Genomic DNA, 26,706 nt, shown 5'->3' with positions numbered 1-26,706 from the left:
ATTATGTAAACTGGAATTTAATTTGCAACTTCACATATAGTAAAATAATGGCAGTAATAATTGGCTTGATTTTTAAATTTCAATGAACTATATGAAACAAATCAAGTATGAAGTGAATCGTTTCAGTAGTTCTAAAGGAATATAACGGTTGTATATAAGACTTCCAGTGTTGCAGGATTTTTATAATGGCTAAAGTTAATAGCATATTAAAAACATTTCCAGTATAAATACTGTATGTGCAAATACTGTAAATTGCTGATTTGGAAATGAGCAATGACATTCTTCTAACTAGTGTTAAATGAGTTCTTTGTTAAAAGACTAAATTATCTTGGTTGCAGAATAATTAGGTGGAAGGATGCTGTAACATGATGTGCATAACAGGACCAGTTATCACATAATATAATCAGAGTCATTGGTAGGGCAGTTTTGTGCATCTGAAGTAGAATCCAGAGTACATTCCACCATAGTAAAGGAGGAAGATTGGAGAATAGAGATGACCAAATTGCAGTGTAAGTATTCCCCTAAATCTTATTCCATGCCTCTTGTGATCAAGGAGGTATCAATATCAATTTCCAAAGCCAACTGTGGTTTCATTATATGGCATATATACTTAAAAGTAAATTTGCCTACACATCATGAGGCTACAGGAGGGGAAGACCTCTTTGCTTTCAAAAATTTAGACTGAGGAAATTATGGGAGTCTACTTTATTTACTAGTATTTACTACTACTATTTGCTACTTATTAGTAATAGCAGCAAATATATATTTTATGGTAGTCTCCAATTGGGACTTGGACTTGATTGTGTTGGCTTCTTGTACTTTCTAAAGGTATCATAAGCCAGCTAGTCTTTTCAACATGTGCCTGCTAAATAAGAAGTATGAAGGCATAATTGTATCCCTCAGCCAAGCAAGAAAGTCAAGGTATCCATCATTATTGGAGGAAGGAATATCACCTTATTTCCTTCATGTTTAAGCAGTTTTCTTATATTTCTTTCATAGAAAAGGTTTTAATTTCCCATAGTTTTATTGGCTTAATTCCCTTTATTTACTATTAGAGTAAAAGTCTGCCCTACAGCAATTACTGTCCAGAATAGATATGGAATCCAGACACTTTTTGATAGTGACTATCTGTCTGTCTGTCAACCTGAGATTTGTATAGGGGGAAATATATTAGTCTGACAAGCAGGAGAAAATATTATTTTGCTGCAGGTGATTCACACTAAAACCTGTCTTCAGATCATATAGTGAAAAATTCTAGTTATAAGACACCAAGACAGTAAGCTCTGTATCCAAGATTTTGATACCTTCATAGCCAGTATTTTAGAGCCTTAGGGCTGGTCCACACTAACCCCCCCAGTTCGAACTAAGATATGCAACTTCAGCTACATGAATAATGTAGCTGAAGTCGAAGTACCTTAGTTCGAACTACAAGGTACTTACTGCGGGTCCACACGCGGCAGGCAGGCTCCCCCCGTCGACTCTGCGTACTCCTCTCGCAGAGCAGGAGTACCGGCGTCGACGGCGAGCACTTCCGGGATCGATTTATCACATCTAGACAGGACGCAATAAATCAATCCCAGAAGATCGATTGCTTACCGCCGAACCTGGCGGTAAGTATACCGTACCCTTACTGTACATTGGTTTAGGCTTTCTCAGCTGTGTCAAAACTGAAATATGTTTAAAGAAAGAGAGAGAAACAAATGGACTAAAGTTTTTGGATAATTAATTTTACATAAAGATGGACCTCAGCTGCAGATCTGGATTTAAGCTTTGCCAGATTTAAGGTAGAGTATGCTGTTTTGGATCTGGACTTTTTTGTAGTCATTTATGGATATAGGAACCAGTTGCAAAGTTCATGAAGATCAGAAGTGGCCCAATGTTTGAGAGCTGTCAGATCTGAGTCTTTGGCATGGACCCATCTCTAATTTTACATTGATGTGTACAGAAAGCAATGTTTCTAAAATGAGTTTTCAGCATATGGTATAGATGGGTGACCATAAATAAAACTGAATTTTCTAGTTTTCAGATGCCTACATGTGGCCCTCTTAATAGTATTCTCATTTCTGTTGACTCTTACAACTGATTAGGAACCATTAAAAGTTTCATTGGGCTAATGTGGGAATGGTACAGCATTGTGTTTGACACTGTGACAAATGAACACACATATCAGTAGAGCTATAAAACAGAGCTCCATGAAACTCCATGGTTTTTGTTTGCTGCAGTTCATGCAAACCTTTTATTAAATTCAGTTCTCATGAGTTTCCCAATCCTATGAGTTCATCTCTGAACTTTGAGAACAAACCCAAAACGTGAGGAATTGCAATTTTACACACTTTTTAGACCTCACTGGAAGTACTCCTGATTTATGCTGGTGTACTTCTCAGTGGCGTACTTTTCCTGTTGCGATCTACACCCTGAGAGCTAGTAAGGACTGTGCTCTATGGACACTGCTAGCCTATGATAGATAAGTTCTAGTGCATGAAGCCAGGATGTCTAGAACAATGAAGTATCATGGGAAATTGTATGTCTACATCAAAGGCCTGATTCTTCTCTCATGCTGGTGTAAATCAGGAGTAACTTTGCTGAAGTTGTGGGGTTACTCTAGTGTAAATCTAGGTAAATAAGAGGTGTATCAGGCACTAGCTTTCTATGCTTATTTTCAGTGCAAGGTCATTAAAACTAAATCTAGGTTATAGTGACTGTAATCTGACCTGAATTTCCTCCTAGTGTTCTGCCTAAGAAATTGTTTGTGAATGGTAATCAGCTCTGTTACTTTTTTCTTTTTTTTTTTAATGATCTTATAATTGGTTTATGCAGTGGGTGGAATTTAATTTCTTCTTTCTTTGTAGGATGATTGATGTACATGCAGAAAAGAACACTCATTTAAATATATTTTCTCTAATGATGTGGTACTATTTGTACCATATGAACTATTTTAGAAAATATTCCAATTAACACATTTGTCATTTTTGTCAGTTTTCTTCTACAGCTGAAGTAGTCCTTTCCATGTTCTAGCAAAAATAAATTTTTGTACTATTAAAATTTTGCAATGATATAATTCTCTTACAGCGGTTGTTTAAAAAACAAACCAGAGTTAACGTAAGTCCTCTGCAGTCATTGATACAATAGCTGTAGTAAAAGTTCATACTGGACATTGTTTGATGGAATTTCACTAAAACGTTCTATTTCTGCAAGATTTAAGAATACATTTGGGGACTTTAAAAATGCAAATAAGTATTATTTTGAAACAGAATGATTATATTATTTCCTGTAATATATTTTAATTATTATTGTTAAAATTTTTATTAAAGTAGAACCTTAAAACCTTAACCAAAATTGGGCACTCTATATTAGCATAATAAGTGACAGTCCCTTTCCCAAAGAGCTTGCAATGTAAATGGACATGGTAGACAAAGGCTGTGTGAATGGAAGTATTATCCCCATTTTACAGGTGGGAGACTGAGACACAGGTGAATTGAGTAGGAAAGTTAGGAGTAGTACCAAGATCTCCTAAGTCCCAGGCTAGTGCCTTAACAACAGGACAATCCTTCATCTCTTTAAAAAAAAGAACAAAAAGCTGCCCAGTGATTTGAATGGAATTTCAAAGGTGTGAAGATGAAAGTTTTTCAGAGTTCACTTCTGATTTTCAGAAAGATACAAATCACTTGACAAGGTAACATTTATATAAAAGATAATTTTTGTTGTTTTAGGACACGGCAGGTCAGGAGAGATATAGGACAATTACCACAGCCTATTACCGGGGTGCAATGGGATTCATTTTAATGTATGACATCACGAATGAAGAATCCTTCAATGCTGTGCAAGACTGGTAAGTAAAACTTGGCACTAGAACTAAGGTCAGCTACAGAGTATTTGATCACCACTTTACTACTGCTGTTGCTTGCTGTTACGATGTGAACCATTTCAGGAAACAATTCTCCAACCCTGGTCAGCTCAAATACTAATTTACATCTTGTCAATGTACATTTGATTTTGAGGTTTCTCGAGTCACATTGCAGAAAATGGCCCATGAATGACTCCGGAATCGGAGAAGAGAAGGCATGTAATTATTACAGGTCTGTCGCATCTTACGTGCATTTAACATGCGCGATTTCAGCTTTACGCAGTCGGCAAAAACAAAAAACAAAAGAAAAATAACCATTTTAATACTGTACTTGTAGTGTGGGCAATTCCGCCCGCCATTCAACTCAATGTAATTTTGACTATACGCGGTTTTCGCTTTACGCGCTACCCGCGGAATGGAACCCCCATGTAAGATGAGACTCGCCTGTACTTAAGTGAAGCATTGCCTTCTGTTTTTCAGACTTGTCATTGTCCTTTGCCCAAAAGATAGCTTTTAGTTTTGTTTTGAGAAAACACAATGAATGCTTTAGGACCTGTTGAATAAAATTAAGGCTACGACTTAGTCATGGGTATTTTTAGTAAAAGTCACGGACAGGTCATGGGCCATGAACAAAAAATCATGGCCTGTGACCTGTCCGAGACTTGTACTATAAATACTTCTGACAAAATCATAGCCTTAATTTTGTGGAGCTTTTTCTTCTGATTTATTGTTCTATCAATATTCTGTTAATACTGCCAAGGCCAGGGGCACCAGCTGCCAGGGGCTGCCCACCCACCAGTGCTCCAGCCATCCCCACGACCACCACTGGGGGGGCTGCCAATCTGCGTCTGCTCCCACCACCCCAGGACTGCTGCTTGGGTGGTCCCCAGGGCCAGCCGCACTGGCCACTGCTCAGGCAGTCCCCAGGGTTAGCTGCCTGGGGACCACCGAAGCAGCAGCTGGTGTGGTTGGCCCCGGGGGCCGCCTGAGCTGCAGCCAGTGCAGCTAGCCCAGGGGGCCACAGAAAGTCATAGAATCCATGACTTGGTGACAGATATGGAGCCCTACATATAATTTATCACAATCACAACGTTTTCTGGGGGGTTGATTAATAATTTAACACTTGCACTTTTGCTTTCCATAGTTTATTTCATAGAACTAAGTGAAATAGTGTATTAGCATGTAGGCTAGCTGGTAAGGGCAGCACTTGGACGTTCTACAATGTGAATGCTCTGAAGAAAACAGTGATACCAGTTATGGAGCTTGTCTTCTGATTTATTTTTCTATCAATGTTCTGTTAACCTCATTTACTCGCCACTGCTATCCTAGTGTTATGCCTCTAGATGGAATAGGACAAGCAAAATTTTCTATTAGTTATGGTACCGTCATTGTTAGGCAATTTCTGTGGCATTTCATTGGGGTGTAATTCAAAGCAGAATTCTGCTTATGAGTCTCAATCATTTTGTAGTTGGAACCAAGAATCTATCCTGTTCCCCATCAATAATCATATCTATAATGTGTCAGGATATCTCTGGCTCTTTCTTGAACATTCATACCTTTTCTTATTGGATTGTAATGGGAAATTTGTGTGAATCACCTCTAGGCATAGGTGCCGACTCTGTGGGTGCTCCGGGGCTGGAGCACCCACGGGGAAAAATTAGTGGGTGCTCTGCATCTACTGGCAGCCAACCTCCCGCTCCTCCTCCTCCCCTGAGTGCGCTGGGTCCCCGCTTCTCTGCCTACCTCCCAGCGTTTCCCACTCGGCCGCCGCCAAACAGCTGTTTGGCAGCATTAGCGTACTCCGAGAGGGAGGTAGAGGAGTGGGAATGTGGCACGCTCAGGGGAGGAGGATGGGAGGAGGCAGGGCCGGGGCGGGGATTTGGGGAAGGAGTTGGAATGGGGGCAGGGCAGGGGTGGGAAGAGACGGGGTGGGGGCCCCTCATGGAAGGGGTGGAGTGGAGACAGGCAGAGGGAGGGTCGAGCACCCACGGGAAAGAGGGGAAGTCAGTGCCTGTGCCTCTAGGGGCATTATGGGGAAAGAATCTCTTTCAACTCCCTCATGAAAATTTTACCCCTGGTTATCTACTTTAAATCCTCTCTGTTCCAAAAAACTAAAGCAAATTACAATCAGTGTCATGGTCATTTCATCTTCTGTGGTGTTTTCTCAGTTGCATAGCATTTGAAAATCCAAATGGGTTGGAAAGAGCTTCTATTTCATCTGCACTGCAAGTTTTACTTGAGGAAGTTCTCAGCACTAGCCTTGTGTAGGCTAGCTCAGAAGGTCATGCAGGCTGGGGACACACTAAGGCAGGAGGGGCCACACTTCTGCATTTACACAGGGCCTCAGTAACCTGAACAGCTGGCTTCAAGGGCTGGTGCCACTACCCCAGTGCAGTGAATTGGGAGGTGAATTTCACTTCACTGTATCAACATAAGGCTCAAAAACTTAGTGCCTGTGGAGTAGGTTTCACCCTATATCCTATAGTACATCATTGCCAAATGTGTAAAACTAGAACTATTTTCCACCCTGGAGGATGGTCTCTGTTTGGTACTTTGATCTCCAACAACAGGCAGTAATTTTCTGGTTTCCTGGGTGCAAATACTAAGCAAACACTTTTCTGTCTTTAATGTAGGAAGTGGGTACAAATAGTAAACATGATCTTTTTCATGCTAGAGGTTGCAAGGACTCAGTGTGAGATCTCTGTTGCCCAGAAAGCAGGCAAGAATCCAAATTAAAGAATTTCTTAGATAAATCTGATCCAAAAGGGGAACTAAGGTTAACCTTGTATCATCTTATCTAGTCTATTTTGGTTCTTATACCACCCTCATCACGCAGTATCCGAGTACCTTCCAGTATTGCAGTAAGTGACATGATTAGTATCTGTCACCTGCGGTTTCTTCTTTCCCTCTTATCCTCTCCCCGGGAAGAGAATTGTGTGTGCAGTGCAGTGTTGTGAGGTTTTTGTTTTGTTTTATGTACGTGCTTGCTATGTGTTTATATTAGAGAAGGCAAGGTCAAAGAAGAGCCTCTAGCACTTGCTGTGGTAGGCAGTGACTGATTTGTGATGGTCCTTAGTTTCTGGGGGAGTTTGTTCCACAGTCTGACACCAGACCCTAAGAAAGCTTTATCTGTCACATAGACAAACTTTACCTTTATGTCAGAAAGTTCCATAATGCCAGAGTAGTGGAGTTGTCTGCCACAGTCTAAATCTGAGAGCTTTAGTCTATCTTTTAGAAGTGCTCAGTGCAGGCCAATGAGCACATTGAAGATAAGAACTGAGCCCTTTAACTTGATTAGATATTCTACAGGAAGCCAGTATAGTGTGAAGGACAGGTGTGATGTGCTCATGATAGCCTGTGTTTGTTGAGGAGACATTGATGTGACAATTGGGCCTACAAGGTGTATCTCCATTGTAAGCTCAAATGTAAAAAGTACATGAAAATTTATCAGATATTACAATAACCATGAAAAATAGGTCATGTTGTTTACAGCATTGAATGTTGTAACAAGCACAAAAAAACCGGACAAAAGAAGCTGGATTAGTTTAAACCAAAAAGGCCATGTTGATATAATCCAAAGACTGTTAATATTATGGCTGGTAAAAACAGAAGATGTGGAATCGGAAATTAATAGAACAAAACTGGTCAGATGCATATTAGGCCTAATTGGTGGACAAAATGAGCGAGAGAAACTATTATGCCCACTTTTCCCCATTTGGGGTTCCTTAAAAAGAGACTTTGAAAAAGGACATCCTGAATTCTGTTCAGATTAATTCAGATCAGCGCGCTCTCTCTCTCTCATCGCCCATCCCACCTTGCATCCCAACGCATCCCCCAAACTGCCAGCTCTGCAACTCAACACATCTAAAGGACTTTCTACCTGAGAGGAATGCCAGGTGCCTTAATCTTGTTTAAAGAACTTTGTTTTTACCTGAGAGTGCTGAAGTCATCCTATTATAATGACATCCAATCCTCAGCCCATGGATAGGGTTATCTAACTGCCAGCACTGAAAAGGCACATAAGAGCCTTATTGTCTTCCCTTCTCTTATTGTGTTATATCCCTTCCACCCCCAACTTTCTTTCCTTCTATTCTATCTCACACTCTCCTAGCTTTTGATCAAATACTGAAGTCAACTTGCTGTAGTCATCCTGCCTTGTCTAAGGGCTTGTCCACACTACCACTTAAGTCGATGTAAGTTACATTGCTCAGTGGTGTAGGAAAAGCCACCCTCTTGAGCAACGTAAGCTACATTGACTTAAAGCAGTATCTACACCATGCTATGATGACAGGAGACGCTCTCCCTCCCGCCAACATAGCTTCTGCCTCTCGTTGAGGTAGAGTAATTACGTTGACAGGAGAGCGCTCTCCCATTGATGTAATGTGTCTTCACCAGATGTGCTATGTCACCGCTGCTAAGAAGAAAAGATCCAATCAGATGACATCCCTGAACAGAATGTAAACCAGGATCCAAGTGTGACGTTGTGCAGTCTATATGGTTTTATAAAAACATGATAATAAGTGAATATAATGCAACTGGGATATGCTTCGTGCAAAAGGTCTCTTGTAAGGTATCATTACAAAGCTCATAATCTACTGAGTGTGATCATCCTATTTGTAGAAATGTACCACTCTTGTATCTAAAACTAGAAATATAAAACATAACTCTGAGGGCCTATTGTAATTATGTAAAGTGTGGGCCATTAATGATGGTTTGGAATCTTGATGACTCCCATTAACCAGGGCCATTGTCTGCAGATGGCTGTGTTTACCTGTTAGTCTTCCTGTATATGTGTGTGCTGGCAAGTGGGCAATGAAGTCTTGCAGTGACATGTGATCATGTCACCTGAACTGGAATCCATATTTAACCTGGTGCTTTTCCAGTGGGGGGGCGGGGTGGAAACCCAGAGGGACAAAGGGTTCTGGCCTTATGCAAAAGATATAAAAAGGGGTGGAAGAGAACAAAGGGCGAGAAGAGCCATCATGAAGATCCCCTAGCTATCACCTGAGCTGGAACAAGAGCTGTACCGGGGAAAGAATTGTGCTGAGGCGTGGAAGGTGTCCAGCCTGAAAAAAAACTTACTGAAACATCTCTGAAGGTGAGATTATCTGTATTCAGTTTGATTAGACATAGATTTGTGCATTTTATTTTATTTTGCTTGGTGACTTACTTTGTTCTGCCTATTACCACTTGGAACCACTTATCCTATTTTCTGTATTTAATAGAATCACTTTTTATTTAGTAATTTACTTAGAGTGTGTATTAATACCTGGGGGAGCAAACAACTGTGCATATCTCTCTATCAGTGTTATAGAGGCGAACAATTTATGAGTTTACTCTGCATAAGCTTTATGCAGGGTAAAATGGATTTATCTGGGTTTAGACCCCATTGGGAATTTGGGCATCTGAGTGCTAAAGACAAGCACACTTCTGTGAGCTGTTTTCAGGTGAACTTGCAGCTCTGGGACAAGTGATTCAGATCCTGGGTCTGTGTTGGAGCAGACGGGAGTGTCTGGCTCAGCAAGACAGGGTGCTGTAGTCCTGAGCTGGCAGGGAAAACAGGAGCGGAGGTAGTCTGCACATCAGGTGGCAGCTCCCAAGGGGGTTTCTATGATCCAACCCATCACACCAAGTAGTAGGTGTCATGGTCGACTTGCCAGCCAAAAGCAACCACTTATAACTAATCAGCAGTCCAGTGTTCTAAAAACATCAACAAAAGCCACATTTCATCCATCTGTTCCAACCTGTCTCTCCCCCACCTTGTGTTTGTCTGTCCATCCGTTAAGAACGGGATAAGTAAATACCCTCTGTAACAGCAGAGTAAAATTAACCCTTTCCTTTTCATCAAAGAAAGGTTGTTCTGAAAAATGAGTGACATTTTGCCTCCCAAAGGAGAGAAACTTTAAAGGTTATGTCTAAGTTTGTTTTGCATAATCACTCAACCTCAGTTTCAATATAAATGCCTGTTTTGATTTCTTGTTCTTTCTTTTGTTTAATCAAACTTTTCATTTGAATGAATGTTTTTGTGTTTCCCAAGTAACCGTTAAAACAAGGCCTCTGTTCAAAAGAACCTGGAATCTAGCTCTCACTATTTATAAACTTTCATTGTCCAACATTAAACACCTTTAACTCTTTGGGCCTTTGAGATCAACATCCTTACAACAGAAACTCCACAGTGTTCTGTACTTAAGTGTTCTTAAAGGCTGAGGGCTTTGTACCCACATATATTGCACTGCTGTAGTTCAGGTGGGAGGTGAGAAAGGAATGTATAACTGAGGCCAGGCCATTGTCCACTAGGATAGAATGGAGTCTCCTAGCCAACCAGAAATGGTAGAAAATATGCAGACATGGATGCTGGTAGGCGAGAGATTAGCATCAGCAAGGAATCTAGGAGCACTTTTAAACTGTGGACTGAACTCCTTAGATAGGGTTACCATTCGTCCGGATTTACCCGGACATGTCCTCCTTTTTGTGCTAAAAATAGCGTCCGGGGGGAATTTGTAAAGCACTCACAATGTCCGGGATTTCCCCCCCACAGAGCAGAGCGAGTGGCTGGGAGGGCTGCAGGGAAGTCCCGGGCTGGACTCAGGAGCAGCTGTAGAGGAGCCGGATCCGCCCTGCATTCTGAGCTGGCAGCTCCCTTGCAGCCCAATCCGGCAGCACTGTGCAGGGCCAGACCGGGTTTTGTTGTGCTGGGGAGCTCAGCCACGTGTCCGGCTCGGCTGCACAGAGCCCAACACTCTGTTCTGAGCAGCAGGGTAAGGAGGTCAGGGGGCAGGAAGGTTCTGGAGGTGGCAGTCAAGAAACGGGGGGGGGGCTTTTTGGGGGGAGTGGAGAAAGTTTTGGGCAGTCAGGGTACAGGTAGGGGGTAGGGTCCTGGGGGGCAGTTGGGGGGGGTCTTAGGAGGGGGCAGTTAGGGGACAAGGAACAGGGAGTCTTAGGTAGGGGTGGGGTTCTGGAGGGCAGTTAGGAGCAGGGGTCCCAGGAGGGGGCAGTCAGGGGACAAGGAGCAGGGGGGAGTGTTTGGGAGTTCTGGGGGGGGCTGTCAGGTGGCAGGGGTGGGGAGATGGATCGGAGCAGTCAGGGGACAGGGAGCAGAGGGGTTTAGATGGGTTGGGAGTTCTGGGGGGGGGCTGTCAGGGGGTGGGGAGTGGTTGGATGGGGCGTGGGAGTCCCAGGGGTCTGTCTGGGGGTGGGGGTGTGGATAAGGGTTGGGGCAGTCAGGGGACAAGAGGCAGGGAGGCTTAGATAGGGAGTGGAGTCCTGGGGGGCAGTTAGGGGCAGGGGTCCCAGGAGGGGGCAGTCAGGGGACAAGGAACGGGGGGAGGGTTGGGGGTTCTGGGGGGGTGGGAAGTGGGAGGGGCTAGGGCGGGGCTCCTCCCGTCCTCTTTTTTTCTTGCTGAAATATGGTAACCCTACCTTAGAGAGCCTTCCTCTGCTCACCAGCATAACCTCTCTTTTGCTTCGCTTCAGCTTCAACAAGCTATTCTTCATTCATGAGCTGATCTCAGCCAAGCATTGAGCAATCTTGGTGGTAGTGGTATAATTGTATTTGGTGAGGGATAAGTAGTGCTATGTAAAAAGTGGCAGAGTCCTGTGGCACCTCGTATGCTAACAGACATATTGGAGCATAAGCTTTTGTGGGTGAATACCCATTTCGTCAGATGATGTAGTGCTATGTGTTATCTGAAATCTGTGAATCGCTTTGCCCTACATGACATGCTGTAAATGCTGTTCCACAGACTCTTGAGGGATCTACCATTTTTAATTGTCTGTAAAGTGCTATGCACCAGTATGGTGCTGTACAGGTAACAGAATGTAGTAGTGTCAATCACTACACATGCTCACATCCTATTTTACCTTTATGCCACATCTCTCTTGGCTTCTCCTTGCTCTGCCTCCTTTTGTTTCCATACTGCCTTGCACATTCAGGGGAGGAAGCATGGCCTTACGGTTAAGACACAAGACAGAAAGCCAAGGGATTTAGGTCAGGAGATCCTAAGTCTGCAACAGCTTCCTGTTGACCTTGAGCCAGTCACTTTGTAGTATATGTGCAGCTAGGCTAAGGTCCAACTCCCCTTTTGAAGATGTAATTTTGCAGACATAAAACTTGTGTCTGGTGTGTGTTTGTTTGTTGGGTTTTTTTGCCTGCAGAGAAATTGCTGATAGAAATGTGATTATTCAAGTTTTTAACAAACAGACTTGTACCTGCAGAAGGGTGATGCCCAGCTGATTATATGCACTGTATTTTTCTGTGCTTTGGTTTTACCACGTGTTACATGGAAATACAATATTTGCCTATCTCTTGGGGTGATATGAAGCTTAAATCATTAATATGTGTAAAGTGCTTTGAGATCCCCAGACAGAAGGGGAACTTCTCTGACTCAAAGCAGTTAGGGAGAACGCTTACCTGAGTTCCCCAAATAAAAAGCTATTTATACAGTAAGTGCACAGAATAAATTATTTATTTATATATTTCTCTGCCTGAATGTTTTCCCACGCTCTGCATCTGCTGTTTGCCATTCTGCCACTTCTAAGTTAGCAATACCCAAGCATGCCACTGAAAGAAAAGAGAAATCACTGTAGAATACAGCTAGAAAATAAGTTAAAAGCTGCAGAGTTTAAGGTGTTTGTGGAATATGTTTTTAAATTGTTTCTTAGCCAATCTCTCTCGAGACTGTTGGCAGCAAGTGCAGACACTCAGTGGGCATGTGGGGTGAGCATGATAAGGAGCTTGGAAGGGCTGGTCCATGGACTGGGTGGTGATAGCTGTGGCAGACTGCCAAAGCATCTCCCTTGTCAGGAGGTGGCATGGGCTTGTTTGTCTTCTTTTCTCTTGTGTATGGCTGCTGCCCCTGATCTCAACTTTATCAGCTGTGAAATGGAAGCAATCATTATTGTTGATTAGCCCAGGCTCCCACACTGGTAGTACTCATAAAACTGCAGCCTGCTCCTGTCAGTCAGGAAAGTTAGAGAAGGCTTTGGGCATCAGTGCTGCAGTAACAAAGTGCAAAAAGCTAAACAAAGAAACCTTTAAAGGCTTTTTGAACTTCCTAAATGCTTTCTAGTGAGATGGATGAGCTTTAGAGGCAATACTGCCAGTTCATACAGATTCTGCAGCCCTTTCAGAGTCCTTGCTCAGGCACAAATGCCATTGACCTCATGCTTTTAATTGGAAAAGTCAATATATTAAGGACAATGTATGTGTCTGAGCTAGGGTGACCAGACAGCAAATGTGAAAAATCGGGACGGGGGTGGGGGGTAATAGGAGCCTATATAAGTAAAATCCAAAAATCGGGACTGTCCCTATAAAATCGGGACATCTGGTCACCCTAGTCTGAGCATTTGATAAAGGAGTTCAGTGTAAAATTTGGACCTAGATGATGCTCTCGTATGAGCAATCTGTTCTGAGGCTGATGTACTCTGGTAAAATGCTGTTTTTTCTCACCTGAAAATCTGTTTGAACCCTCTTGTTTATAACAACAGATCAACTGCCATACCCCAAAAGATGCAATCCCTAGGACAGAGATTTTTATTTTTAGAAATGGGATCCTCTTCACAACTGTCTTGTAATCTAATACAACACATGAAACATTTTTGGACTGCAAGTTTAGCTAGAAATCTCATAGAAATACAAATTTCAGCTAGATCTCACACACACCAAGAATGTATGTATTTCCCCTCCTTTTCCAAACTGAAATCAGACAGAGGTGCATGAAAACTAAGGGGAATATCAAAAGTGGTGTGTTGTTTTTTTAACCTAACTAGAATCTGTTTGGAGAATCAGAAAGTTTGGTAGAGGTTTGAGAGGAGGGTTAGGTCAATTCTTGTTTTGTCAGAGCAGTCCTCACATTTAGTTTAATTCTCAAGAAAAGCTTTGACAACTCTTTGTTTTTTTCAATTAATATCTTATCCACCCATGTTTCTTTTTTAAAATATGTAAAAGGACATGGAGATGCAAATACAGTGGATGGCATTAAATATTCAGCATTTGCCAACAGCTGCAAAACTATGGTATCAGAATTACTACATTTATTTCCTATATCATGTGGTACTGAAGCTGTTGATAAATGTTATACTGGTTGCCATTAAAAAAATATCCTGTCTATAAAATCTATACAACCACTGTACAGTATGCCAAAAAATTTTTGTTTAGTTCATCTAGTCAGAAGCCAAACAGAACATCCTTTCCAGATTCATAAAAACATTGGAACCAACATATTGTACTCCACTCTTTTAGCTATGTAGGCATTTATACCTACTTTTATTTCTTGTAAGCTTTTTGTCATAGGGACCATTTTTTTTGTTCCATGTTTGTACAGCACCTAACACAATGGGATCCCAAACTATAACTATATGTACTACTACTAGTAATAACAATATCTACTACTAGTAATAATAATACTGTGTTCATTACAGTGGTATCAGAGTACCTTAGTTCCATTTTTGCCCCCCATTTTTAGCATTTTAGCTACTGGCTGACTCTATGGTCAAATTATTTGTTACATAAAAATAACAGCCACCAAATACAAATCACCCAAATTAAAAGTATTTGTGTTGACTTTTTTGGTATTCATGCTTTTATTTTTTAAGTCCAGGAGGAACTCTTATGATTACCTAGTCTAGTCTCTTGCCTAACAGAGGCCTTAGAATTTCACCGAGTAATTCCTGCAATAATTGCTACAGATATTTAAAAAAAAAAATCCAATCTTGATTTAAGGATTTCAAATAATGGAAAACCCACCGCATCCCTATGTCAGTTGTTCCAATGGCTAATTACCTCACTGCTAAAATTTCTAATCTCAATTTGTCAAGCTTCAGCTTCCAGCCATTGGATCTTGTTGTATCTCTGTCTGCTAAGTAAAGACAACTCTATTGTCAGAAATCTTCTCCCCATGTAGGTACTTGTAGACTATGCTCAAGTCACCTCTTAATCTTCTCTTGGGTAAACTAAATAGAATGAGTGTCTTTAGTCTCTCTGTATTAGACCTTCCAGATCTTGAATAATTGTAGCTCTTGTCTGAACCCTTTCCAGTTAGTCAGCATTTTTTGAGGCTCTTCTGAACACACAATTATGGTCTCACTAAAGCGCAGAATACGGAGGTAATCGCACCTCCCTACTTCTCTGCCTTAGCTGAGCAGTGATCACATTAGCTTTCTTAGTTTAGCCTTTCTTAGCATCACCCTGAGAGAGTACATGTTCAGTTGTTTGTTCACAATAACTCCTAAATCCTTTTCAGAGTTGTTACTTTCCAGTCTCTGTTTCTAGATGTATGGTAATTCTTTCTGCTATACTAAAACACACTTTGCTCCAGTTTATCAAGTGTTCCAGAATGGCCTATATAACTGACTTGTCCTTATCATTACTTACCTCTCCACCAGTTTTTCTGTCATCTGCAAACTTTAGCAAGAGTTATTTTATTTCTTCCAGAACATTGATAAAGATATTGAATAGCACTGGGCCAAGAATAGATCCCTGCAGGAGTCCTCAAACACTGTCATTGATTGATTCCCCTCTTCCAATTACCTTTTGAGATCGATCAAAATAGCTAGTTTTTATTTGGTTTAATATGTGTATGTTAGTTTTAAGGATAATTTTTTAATCTCTTAACTAACTGTCCCACAAAGAAATCAGCCCTCTTCTATTTCCATTGCATATGCTTCCAATATCCAGTCTTAGTAGACTTTTTTAAATTTTTTTTCAGTCCTTTTAGGGACTGGATGTATTGCTTCTAAAAGTTAAAGCAGTAAAGAGGAAGTAAAATATTGATTTTTATTGCTCTGACTCTCAAACATTTTGAACTGCTAGAATCTGAATTGCAGCTAACAATGTTTGGTTTTTTTTGTGAGCTCTACTTAATAGAGCCTGATGCAGCTGTTTGTGCATAAATTTGGTAAAAACATTCAGTATTTTCACACTTTCCGTAAAGGGAAGGAATCAGAATGACCTGTAAAGCTCCAAACTTATCATGGGTAGGGTTACCATACATCCGGATTTTCCCGGACATGTCCGGCTTTTTGGGCTCCAAATCCCCGTCCGGTGGGAAATCCCAAAAAGCCGGACATGTCCGGGAAAATCGGGACATGCGGGGCCGGGCCGGGGGCTCGGGGGCCGAGCCGGGGGCTCGGGGGCCGGCGGTGCGGTGCCGGGGGTGGGCCGCGCTTCCTCCCCCCACACACCCCCTTACCTGCTTCAGGCTTCCCGTGACTCAAATGTTCGCGGGAAGCAGGGGAGGGGGCGGAGACTTTGGGGAGGGGGCGGAGTTGGGGCGGGGCCGTGGGCGGGGCTGGGGCCCCGTGGAGTGTCCTCCTTTCGGAAGCACTAAATATGGTAACCCTAATCATGGGCCTTAGCAAAATGGAGGTTACCACTTTTCTTTCCCAGTCAGGAATGACAGTATTTGAAACAGACTTAAGACCACTCATTTTGCTCAGGTCAGAGAGAAGGGGCCAGATCCTGTTGTTGGATTCTGATCAGGGCTGCCCAGAGGATTCAGGGGGTCTGGGGCAAAGCAATTTTGGGGGCCCCTTCCATAAAAAAGGTTGCAATAATATAGAATACTATATTCTCGTGGGGGGCTCCTGCAGGGCCTGGGGCCTGTGGCAAATTGCCCCACTTGCCCCCCCTCTGGGCAGCCCTGATTCTGATGGCTTCTGCTCCTGGCTTCAGAAAGTAGATGTATAATTCCCTCTCCTCAGGGGAACCTGAAGTAGCCAGCCCGCTGGAAAGGGAGCGAGGCCAGGTCAGTTGGGAATACTTTTCTTTTATGGAAAGCAACTATGAAAGTACTGAGCGCTTTGTTAGATATGCTGTCTTCCTGCTGTGAAGTGCTTAGCACCCAGACACTCATTTTTCTCAATGATTGCAGCTGGGCGCTGAGCACTTCTGAAAATCTGCCCATGAGTAGAAATTGCAAAGCAAACACAATTTGATTCAGCAGATCTCCTAGGAAGCCTCTGCCAGAGGATCTCCTCAGGAGCTCTGGCTGGATTTTCAAGCTGTTCTCCCCTGCAGGTGATTTCTCCCCTCAAGCACAGCTGCCCTTGCAAGTGAAGGGTGTGCGGTTAGTATGGCCTTGTCGGTGGGGTGGATCTATTTCCTGTGAATGGAAAAACAGCTTGTAATAGGGTTACCATATTTTGTGCCTCCAAAAGGAGGACACTCCACGGGGCCCCGGCCCCACCCCCAGCCCCGCCCATGCCCCCCCGCCCCAACTCCGCCCCTTCCCCAAAGTCTCCTCCCCCTCCCCTGCTTCCCGCGAACATTTGATTCGTGGGAAGTCTGAAGCAGGTAAGGGGGAGTGTGGGGGGAGGAGGCGCGGCCCAGTCTGGCCCCCCCCCGGCGTCTCCAGCCTGGGTCGGCTCGGGCCCTGGGGTGCCGGCCCCCGGGCCCCCGGCCGAGCACCCCCGGCCCGCCCAGCACTGCCGGCCCCCGGGCCCCCGGCCAAGCACCCCCAGCCCGCCCGGCACCGCCCCACCGGCCCGGCCCCGGAGCCCCCAAGCCCCCGGCCCGGCACCGCCCTGCCGGCCCGGCCCGGCCCCGGAGCCCCCAAGCCCCCGGCCCAGCAGCGCCCCCCCGGCCCAGCCCCCGAGCCCCCGGCCCGGCACCACACCGCCGGCCCGGCCCCGAGCACCCGCACCGCCGGCCCCGCATGTCCCGATTTTCCCGGACATATCCGGCTTTTTGGGATTTCCCCCCGGACGGGGATTTGGAGCCCAAAAAGCTGGACATGTCCGGGAAAATCCGGACGTATGGTAACCCTAGCTTGTAAGTCATTTTAATTTGTCTGTCAGGCCTATAGTCTAAACTGAAAAACAACCATTTAGCTGAACTCTTTTGATAAGGTCCACATGATCGATGTAATTGGCTTAGTGGAATTTGATTTTCTTTAATTAATTTTACTAAATTTGAATGAGATATAAGTAACTGCGGAGAGCAGTATCCTGCTCTCTGAGTGTATGTTGTCTGAATAGCTTAGGCCAGCGGTTCTAAAACTGCGGGTCACAACCACAAAGTGGGTTGTGACATCATTTTAATGGGGTTGCCAGGACTGGCTTAGGCTTGCTGGGTAGGGTTACCATATTTCAACAATCAAAAAAGAGCCCTGCCCCCGTCCTGCCCTAGCCCCGCCCCTGCCCCTTCCACTCCCTCCCACTTCCCACCCCCTCAGAACTCCCAACCCTCCCCCCCACTCCTTGTCCCCTGACTGCCCCCTCCTGAGACCTTCCCCCCCCCCATCCTAACTGGCCCCCTAGGACACTACCCCCTACCTGTCCCCTGACTGCCCCAACCCTTATCCACACCCCCACTCCTGACCCATCTAAACTCCTCTGCTCCCTGTCCCCTGACTGCTCCCTCCTGGGACCCCTGCTCCTAACTGCCCTCCAGAACCCCACCCCCTACCTAAGCCTCCCTGTGCCTTGTCCCCTAACTGCCCCCTCTTGAGACCCCCCCCACACCTGTACTCTGACTACCCAAAACCTTACACCCCCAACCCACAGACAGCCCCCCCCCGAACTCCTGACCCATCCAACCCTCCCCCTGCTCCCTGTCTCTTGACTACCCCCTCCAGAACCTCCCTGCCACTTCTCTGACCCCCTGGCCCCCTTACTGTGCTGCAGAGCAGCGCGCTCGGCCGCAGGGGGGAGGGGAGCAGGGTTGGAGCTCCAGACTGCCGGAGGCCCGAGGCGAATGGCTGGCCGGCGATCTGCGAATGCAGGGAGGGGGTGGAGGGAGGGAGAGAGAGGAGGGGAGTGGTCTCAAGTTCCAGGGGAGAGGAGGGGGAAGTGGAGGAAGGGCTCTGGCTGCCAGAGCCCCATGCGAGTGGCAGGATCCAGCCGGCTGCCCTGTAAGCCGTGCACGCTCTGCATGGGGGGGAAATCCGGACATTTACAAATTCCCCCGGACGCTATTTTTAACTCAAAAAAGCCGGACATGTCCGGCAGAATCCGGACGAATGGTAACCCTATTGCTGGGACCCGGGGCTGAAACCCTTGGGCTTCTGCTTTGTTCCCCCTGCCTGTGAGGAAGTACTCGGGCTTTGGCCCCTCCACCCAGGGCAGTGGAGCTTGGGCGGGCTTAGGCTTCAGTCTCCCCTCCTGGGGTCATATAGTAAGTTTTGTTGTCGGAAGGAGGTTGGCACAGTTGTACTGACACGGCTGTGCCGCTGTAAGAGCGCTCATGTAGCTGCATTATGCCGATGGGAGAGAGCTCTCCCGCAGACATAATAAAACCAGCCCAATGAGCAGCATTGGCTGTGTCAGCGGGAGAGCATCTCATGCTGACATAGTGCTGTGCACACTAGTGCTTATGCTGGCAAAATGTATGTCACTCAGTGGGGTGGTTGTTTTGCACCCCTGAGCGACAAAAGTTTTGCCGACGTAAGTGCTATTGTAGACGTGGCCTTAGTTATAAGATTACAGTGGTTGCACTTGTTCGTTCTTTTATGAAATGAAATTGACAATAGTCTTCCCTGCGGGCAGACAGCAATTTGAAAAATTCTGTTTCAGATCTTCCAAAATAGAATTTTTTAGAATTTATGAAAAATGTTGAAATTTGTAAATTTTTGACCTGAATCGGGACAAAACATCTTCGCAGGATAGAAATTCTATTTTCTGAACAGCTCTAGTTAACACTACATTTTTAATGGGCATCGATAGAATCAAGTGGTTTTCCCATCTATCTCCCATAAAGGTTTCAACCCAGATAGGATGTTAGTCTGTGTGTTTAATGACTTTGCATGGAAGACTTCTGCCACTGCCACCCCCTTGCTGCATTGCCCTAAAGCAGTGTTTGCCAAACTTGTTCCGCCGCTTGTGTAGGGAAAGCTAGGGTTACCATATTTTGTGCCTCCAAATGGAGGACACTCCCAGGGGCCCCGGCCCCAGCCCCGCCCCAACTCCACCCCCTCCCAAAGTCTCCGCCCCCTCCCCTGCTTCCCGCAAACATTTGAGTCGCGGGAAGCCTGTAGCAGGTAAGGGGCGGTGTTGGGGGAGGAGGCGTGGCCCAGGCTGGCCCCCCGGCGGCTCCAGCCTGGGTCAGCTCGGGCCCTGGGGTGCCGGCCCCGGCCCCCGGCCGACCACCCCCGGCCCGCCCAGCACTGCCGGCCCCCGGCGGCCCAGCGGACCCCATGGCCCAGCGGGCCCCCCGGCCCCGCGGACCCCGCGGGCCCGGACTGGCTCCCGGCCCCGCGGACCCCCCGGCTCACGGCCCCGCGGGCCTGGACCAGCTCCCGGACCGCGCCCCCGGCTCCCCGCCCGGCCCCGCGTCCACCCCGGCCCGGCACTGCGACCCCGGCCCGGCACCGCGCGCCCGGCCCGGCTCGGCACCATGCACCCGGCCCCGCGGCCCCGGCCAAAGAGGCCCCGGCCGAGCCCTCCCGATTTTCCCGGACATGCCCGGCTTTTGGGGATTTCCCCCCGGACGGGGATTTGAGCCCCCAAAAGCCGGACATGTCCGGGAAAATCCGGACGTATGGTAACCTTAGGAAAGCCCCTGGCGGGCTGGGCCAGTTTGTTTACCTGCCGCTTCCGCGTGGGCCAAGGGACGTACTGGCCGCCGCTTCCAGCAGCTCTCATTGGCCTGGAGCAGCGAACCGCGGCCACTGCAAGCCACGATCGACCGGACCTGCGGATGCAGCAGGTAAACAAACCGGCCCGGCTCGCCAGGGGCTTTCCCTACACAAGCAGCGGAACAAGTTTGGGAATCACTGCCCCAAAGACAACAGTTCAGAAGTTCTTGCAAAGACAGCACCTCCTGCTCCAGCTCCTCTTCCTGCTCTATTTTAACAGCTCTCAATCTGCAGCTCCTTCTGAAGCCTCCCACATCCTGTTCTGATTCTTAGGAGACTACCTCTCACCCAAGTAATCCTTCCCACCTGCTACCCCATGTCCCTGGGAAGGGCAGGAAACCACAAGCAGAGTGTGGGGGCTTTAGGAGATAGTCTAGGCTGGCTTATGAAGAGGTGGGAAGCTTGCAACAGCAGGCTGCTGGTCTGTTCTGGGTCTTATACTCTTATTGCATATTTCCATAAGTCTTGCTGCAGAATTTAGGTCTAATATGCTACACAGTAAAAGGTGCCTTATCCTTAGATGAGGTCTCAGTTAAGGCCAAATCAAGGTCAAGGCAGCCTACATCTAATCACTGTGTCCTTTTATCCGTGTCCATGAGACACAGGAGATAGTTACTCAGAATAGGAGCTGGACAGAGGCAATAGAAATAAGGCCTAGTCTTCACTTACCGGCTGGTCCGGAGGCACGCCATCGATGTTCTGGGATCGATTTATCGCGTCTGGTTAAGACGCGATAAATCGATCCCGGATCGATCCCGGAAGTGCTCACAATCGACGCCGGTACTCCAGCTCGCCGAGAGGAGTACGCGGCGTCGACGGGGGGAGACTTCCGGCCGCGTCTGGACCGCGGTAAGTCCGGAGTAAGGTACTTCGAATTCAGCTACGTTATTAACGTAGCTGAATTTGCGTACCTTAGTCCGAAGTCCGGACTAAGTGTAGACCAGCCCTAAGACTCTAGTCTTCATGTGAGACTAGACTGAATATATAGCTCTGCTGTGCATGCAAAAATATTAGAAGTTAAACCACTAAAAACTTCATTGTAAATGGATACTTTCTGAGTATATGTAGGACTGACTGTGAGGGGGTTCCATATAAAGGTACTTCCCGAGAGAGTGTCTTTTTTTCTCTCATAGGGATTTAAAAAAAAAAAAGGCATCTAGACTCGTAGGGAATGTCTACACTGAAATAAATAAATAAATAAATAAAAGACCTGCAGCTGTGGGTCTCAAAGTCTGGGTCAACTGACTCAGGCTCATGGGGCTCATGCTACGGAGCTAAAAATAGCAGGGTAGATGTTCCTGCTCAGACTGGAGCTGAGCCCACCCCTCTCGCCAGGTTTCACAGCCCCAGCAGAAATGTCTACAATACAATTTTCAGCCCTGTAGCACAAGCCCTGTGAGCTCGAGTCAGTTGACCTGGGCTCTGAGACTCGCTGCCATAGTTTTTGTTTGTTTGTTTGTTTTTTCAGTGTAGATGTAATCTACTGCAATTGGTTCCCCTCCCCAACTAGCTGGGTTGCTTGTGTGTGTTTCAGAGAGGCTGGTGGGAATGGACAATGAAATTAAGCATTGTTGATGTGGTTCTGCCTGTAGCCAGTTTGAGGGGAACAAGTACTTCTGTGTGAGAATTCTGGTTGGATTAAAGGATTTTTGGATTGTAAAACAATGTGGTCTCATCTACCCCAGTTGGATATCTGTGATGCTACAGTACTGTTATCAGCTAGATGAAATTTTGTTATGGATTGAGTTAAAACCCCCATTGAGATTGATAGGTGTGAACTTGCCCATCAATTAATACAACTGTAAGGATAAGCTCTCTTAAAACAAAAGGTGTGTGAGAATCTGCCCAGGAGAATTTGGCTGAATGCAGTTTTAGGTGGGTGTGGGGTATAGGGTGGGAAGAGCAACTACATAGAAATTTTGAATAAACAAAAACAGAAAGAGAGGGAGAGGGAAGAAAGGTAAGCAGAAGCATGTAAGCACAGTGTGACGCGGGAAAAAGCTAGTGAGACCCTCTAGGTCTGGTGTTGGCTAAAGAGGCTGAGGGGGCTGTAATCTAAGAAATGGGTCCAAGTGATCCATCCCCTTTCATCGACTCCCAATGTAACCCGCACACCTTCTGGGTGTGGTGTTCTGTCCCATCTAGTGGCACCGAGACCACTTAGAGATATAGATTAATGAGTCTGCTCTCCTTAGCTAAGAGCCATATGGCTTTTAGCTCATGCAGTAGAGCAGGGGCAGACAAACTTTTTGTGTATCAGGTTTCGGAAATTGTATGGAGGGCCAGTTAGGAGAGGCTGTGCCTCCGCAAACAGCCAGGCTCAGCCCCTTCCCCCTATTCTCGCCCCCTGATGCCCCTCCTACCCCATCCACTCCCTGTCCCCTCACTCTCCCCGGAACCCCTGCCCCTGACTGCTGCCCCATCCAACCTCCCGTCCTTCCTGACTGCCCCCCCGGGACCCCTGCCCCCATTCAACCCCCCTGTTCCCCACCCTCTGACCGCCCTGACCCCTATCCACACTCCGAACGCCCCTCCCTCTAGCCAACCCCTCTGCTCTCTGCCCCCTTACCACGCTGCCTGGAGCACCGGTGGCTGGCAGTGCTACAGCCGCGCCGCCCGGCCGGAGCCAGCCATGCCACAGCGCAGCACATAGCACTGGGTCCCAGGTTCACTCCCCATTACTGGCTTCTGTCGGTGTTACACGAGCTTCTGGCAAACAAAGGCTAGGGACTCTCTGAGCATGGTGTTGCATCCCTGCCCATCCTGGCTAATAGCCATTGATGGACTTATCCTCCAGGAACTTATCTAGTTCTTTTTTGAACCCTATTTATAGTTTTGGCCTTTACAACATCCCAAAAGAGTTCCACAGGTTGACTGTGCGTTGTGTAAAGTTTTCAAAAGTTGAAAGAAAAAAAGTTGAAAAAGACCCTCCCCTCTCATGGGGTCCCAGAGCTCTGTCTCCAGCCCAGGCCCGAATATCTATAGTACCATTAAACTGCCCTGTAGCCCGAGCCCCATGTCAGCTGATACAGGCAAGCCACGGGTGTTTAATTGCAGAGCAGATGTATCCTAAATGTCATACTAGAAGCGTTTTTCAGAACTGCTAGCATTCCTTGTTGTCCGTCAACTGACACTAGAATGAACTTATCTAATTTAGCTGTGGACCTGATTGAACTCTGAGTGCAGTTAATGGAAAGACTCCTACTGACTTCAGGGAGAGCTGGATTAGTCTCAGAATCAGCATCTGCTAACTGGACATACTGGGTGTGTTGCTCTTGCTGGACATACTGGCTGTGAATGCAGGGAACAGATCCAGTTGAGCCAAAACTTTAGCTACTCTGGCCACACCAATAATATCTGTGCTGGAATTAGCTCTTCGCCCATCAACACTGGCTGTCACATTCCCTTCCTTAGGAAGGGGTGCTGTGGTAACTTCTGAATTGTCATCAATAGATGAAAGAAAATTAGCAATGAGGTTAGTATATTAATAGAAAATCCACAAAATGATTAAGGCCATTAGGTGAGCTTCTCTCTTCCTACATGCACTGCTGCAGATATAAGTTTTACCATTCTCTTTGCTTCTGCCTATCAGTTTAATTTGCTGTTGAATGCTAACAGGCAGCAGGTGTTTGATCTACAAATAGGGTGTTTTTTCTTTTACCTCTTGATAGAGAGCAGTTCCATCATTTAAGAGAAATACGATCATTTTGTCGTGCATTGAAGAGAGATGCCCTTGTGGGCAAACTCCCCCTCTCCTCAAGCATGTAAGGCCTCATAGGCAGTGTAACTGGGGCAGTTGTGCTGCCCAGAGAGCCTCGTGCAGGTTATCCATACCTCCTGGGTGACATGGAGCTGTGCTCCATGGGGCTGTATCCAGGGCAGCTCTGGGAGTTGTGGAGATGAGCTTGATCGTGGTGGAGCTGTGGCCAATTTGAGTACACAAATCCAGCCCAGACATGAGGCATCGGGGAGTTGTCAGAAAGGCTACTGCAGCTTGAGGGAGCAACAGAAGCTGTGGAACAGTCAGGGAGAAGATTCTGTTTCTTTTGGAGCATGCCTGCCCCATACCTGTTTACCTGGGCTTGATACAGAGGAGTGGATTTAAACAGATCTCAGCTTCTTTGCGTGGTTCCATTTGGCAGACAAACAGCTACAATAAGCTGCACATTTGAAGTTGGTGGTTTTATTTCAATCCTATGATTTTAAAAATAAAATGTCAGAGAATCACTGGACAGCTAATATACTGTAAAAGCAAAAAAGCATTAAAGGCTGAGTTTTCAAAGGAATTTCAATTCAGTGTCTATTTTTTCAGGCTGTGTCATTTGTATAATAGACGCTGCATATAAAAAGGCATTTGTACCATTTAAAACTAGTTGCGAGATAAAAGGCTGTTTAACGTTATAAAGATGCCGCTGCTGCTTCACGAACCTGTAAAAACATTTGTTCCATTGGCCTCTTCTTACTATCTTCTTATCAGATGCGGAGCTTGCCAAACCAATTTGCAGTAGCCTTATCAACAAAGTGCAAAGTTCTCAGTCCATCATCACATCTGGTCAGAGGGTGGTCATCAGTGATGTGTGACACTATCTGTTTTTGGCCACAGCGGGTTATGGGATCCTCTCATTGGCTCGAAGTGTGAAGGCTGACTGCACATTGACCCTGGCCCATTTGAAATCAGTTCAGAAGGGCCCAGCACCAATGTGGAAAATCAAACTTGGGTACAAGCTTGGTCAGGTCAGTTACAAGAGACTGGTTTCTGACATCCGCTGCAGACCGTTCTTCATGCCACATTGACAAGTCAGAGAAGTCAGCCCACAACAGCTGCCTCAATGACAAGCCTGCTTTTGCATGTTCAAAGAGTTTGTGTACAGCAGTAGGCTCAGGTTTGCCCTGATCTTCTCAACCATTCTGGCTGTAGCATCCTCATGATGGATGTGTGGATGAGTGATGTTGCTTAACATAGGGAGCCATGATACCGGTGAGGTGAAATCTTCCCTGTTACAACGCGCATGTTTAAGTGTAGTTGTGTGTCAACTAACTTGATGTGAGATGAATGGAACCAGACTGGAGCGCAGCATTCTGCTGAAGTTTAATGCTTTTCATAGTGCAAGTCCCCTGGCAAATGAGTGACACCTTTTGAAAAGTATATTTTCTTTCATCCAAACTCAACAAAATATTGAGACAGCTTTTTATAAATTAATAACTTGATGGAACAAATCTGTTAGAACAGACTGGTTTATAATTTAAATGTGCGCTTAGCAGCTTTTCACCTTATTTTAGATTGAATGCTAGAAGTTGTAAACTGCTTATTAATAAATGCAAGGCTAATATATTAGCCTTTCTCTCAAAAGGCCTGGCTTTGTTTAGGTTATAAGTGATGGGCTGGTTTCAGTTCCCAATACAGGCACACTTGTCAGTTTCAGAGCACCACCACAGAATCTGGCACAACTGGAAATCTTTCTCAAGGAATGGCCAGGATTGATGTAGCCAGGGTGTTACAGGACAAGGGTGAGATACATCACAAGAGATGTGTGGGGTAGCACACACTGTAACTGCCTCTCAGCATGAACATCCTGTTCATACAAAGGAAAATGTTGCCAAGAAAAATTGATTTCCATTTTTAATTGATGGCTTCCATAACTTTTAACACAGAACAATTGCTAATAACCACAGAAAAAATAAGTCAGTATAAATTAAAATCTTGGAAATGCCAGGAAGATCATCCAGGTGAAATAAAAACATCTTTGAAATTTGTAGCTTTGCTAAAATGGATGGCTATAGGCTTGCCTTGAAGATGACTCTTAGTGAGTTATGGAAAAGTAGTGTTTGCCTGTTAGCTTTCTAGGGGGTCTGTCTGTTGCTATATCTGATATTTGTCTTAAGCAACACAGTAGCTTGGACAGAACTGCTATGATGAAGATATTTCCTTATCTTTTTCTTTTTGTTAATCCTGAATTTAAATATTCATATTACAAATGGAAATTTATGCAAATCTTTGACTGTTTTTGTCTTGGAAATAATAAACCTTTGATTAAAAGTTTTGAACTGCATAGAAAAATGTTTTCAAATAATTTACACTCAATATAGCTATTCAAGCTTTATAGCAGTCTATTAGTAGTGACTGCTATTGTTAAGTTTGCAAGACAGTTTTCGTTATCTCATGTTTTTTACTCATATCAATTATAGGAAAAAATCACTTGCAAGACTGAAATTGTCCATACTTGGTCTCAGCCCAGAGACACTACATCTATATCTGTATAGATATACAAATAATGAGAACCTTATGTATAA

At 45.4% G+C, this 26,706-nt stretch overlaps 1 protein-coding gene across 2 annotated transcripts in view; it reads left to right on the top strand.

Annotated features, from left to right (window-relative positions):
* The window catches only part of RAB3C (RAB3C, member RAS oncogene family), a 221,319-nt gene that overhangs the window by 93,886 nt on the left and 100,727 nt on the right, over positions 1-26,706 (top strand). For both annotated transcript variants that reach the window (XM_054032604.1, XM_054032603.1), the window contains exon 3: positions 3,711-3,829. In XM_054032604.1, coding sequence (XP_053888579.1) covers positions 3,711-3,829 — 119 coding nt within the window. The remainder of the gene's footprint in view (positions 1-3,710; positions 3,830-26,706) is intronic.

The sequence above is a fragment of the Malaclemys terrapin genome, chromosome 6 (genome assembly GCF_027887155.1).
Source record: "Malaclemys terrapin pileata isolate rMalTer1 chromosome 6, rMalTer1.hap1, whole genome shotgun sequence".
NCBI lineage: Eukaryota > Metazoa > Chordata > Testudines > Emydidae > Malaclemys > Malaclemys terrapin.
Note: the sequence above shows the minus strand (reverse complement) of the source record. Positions and strands in the feature narration are given on the sequence as shown.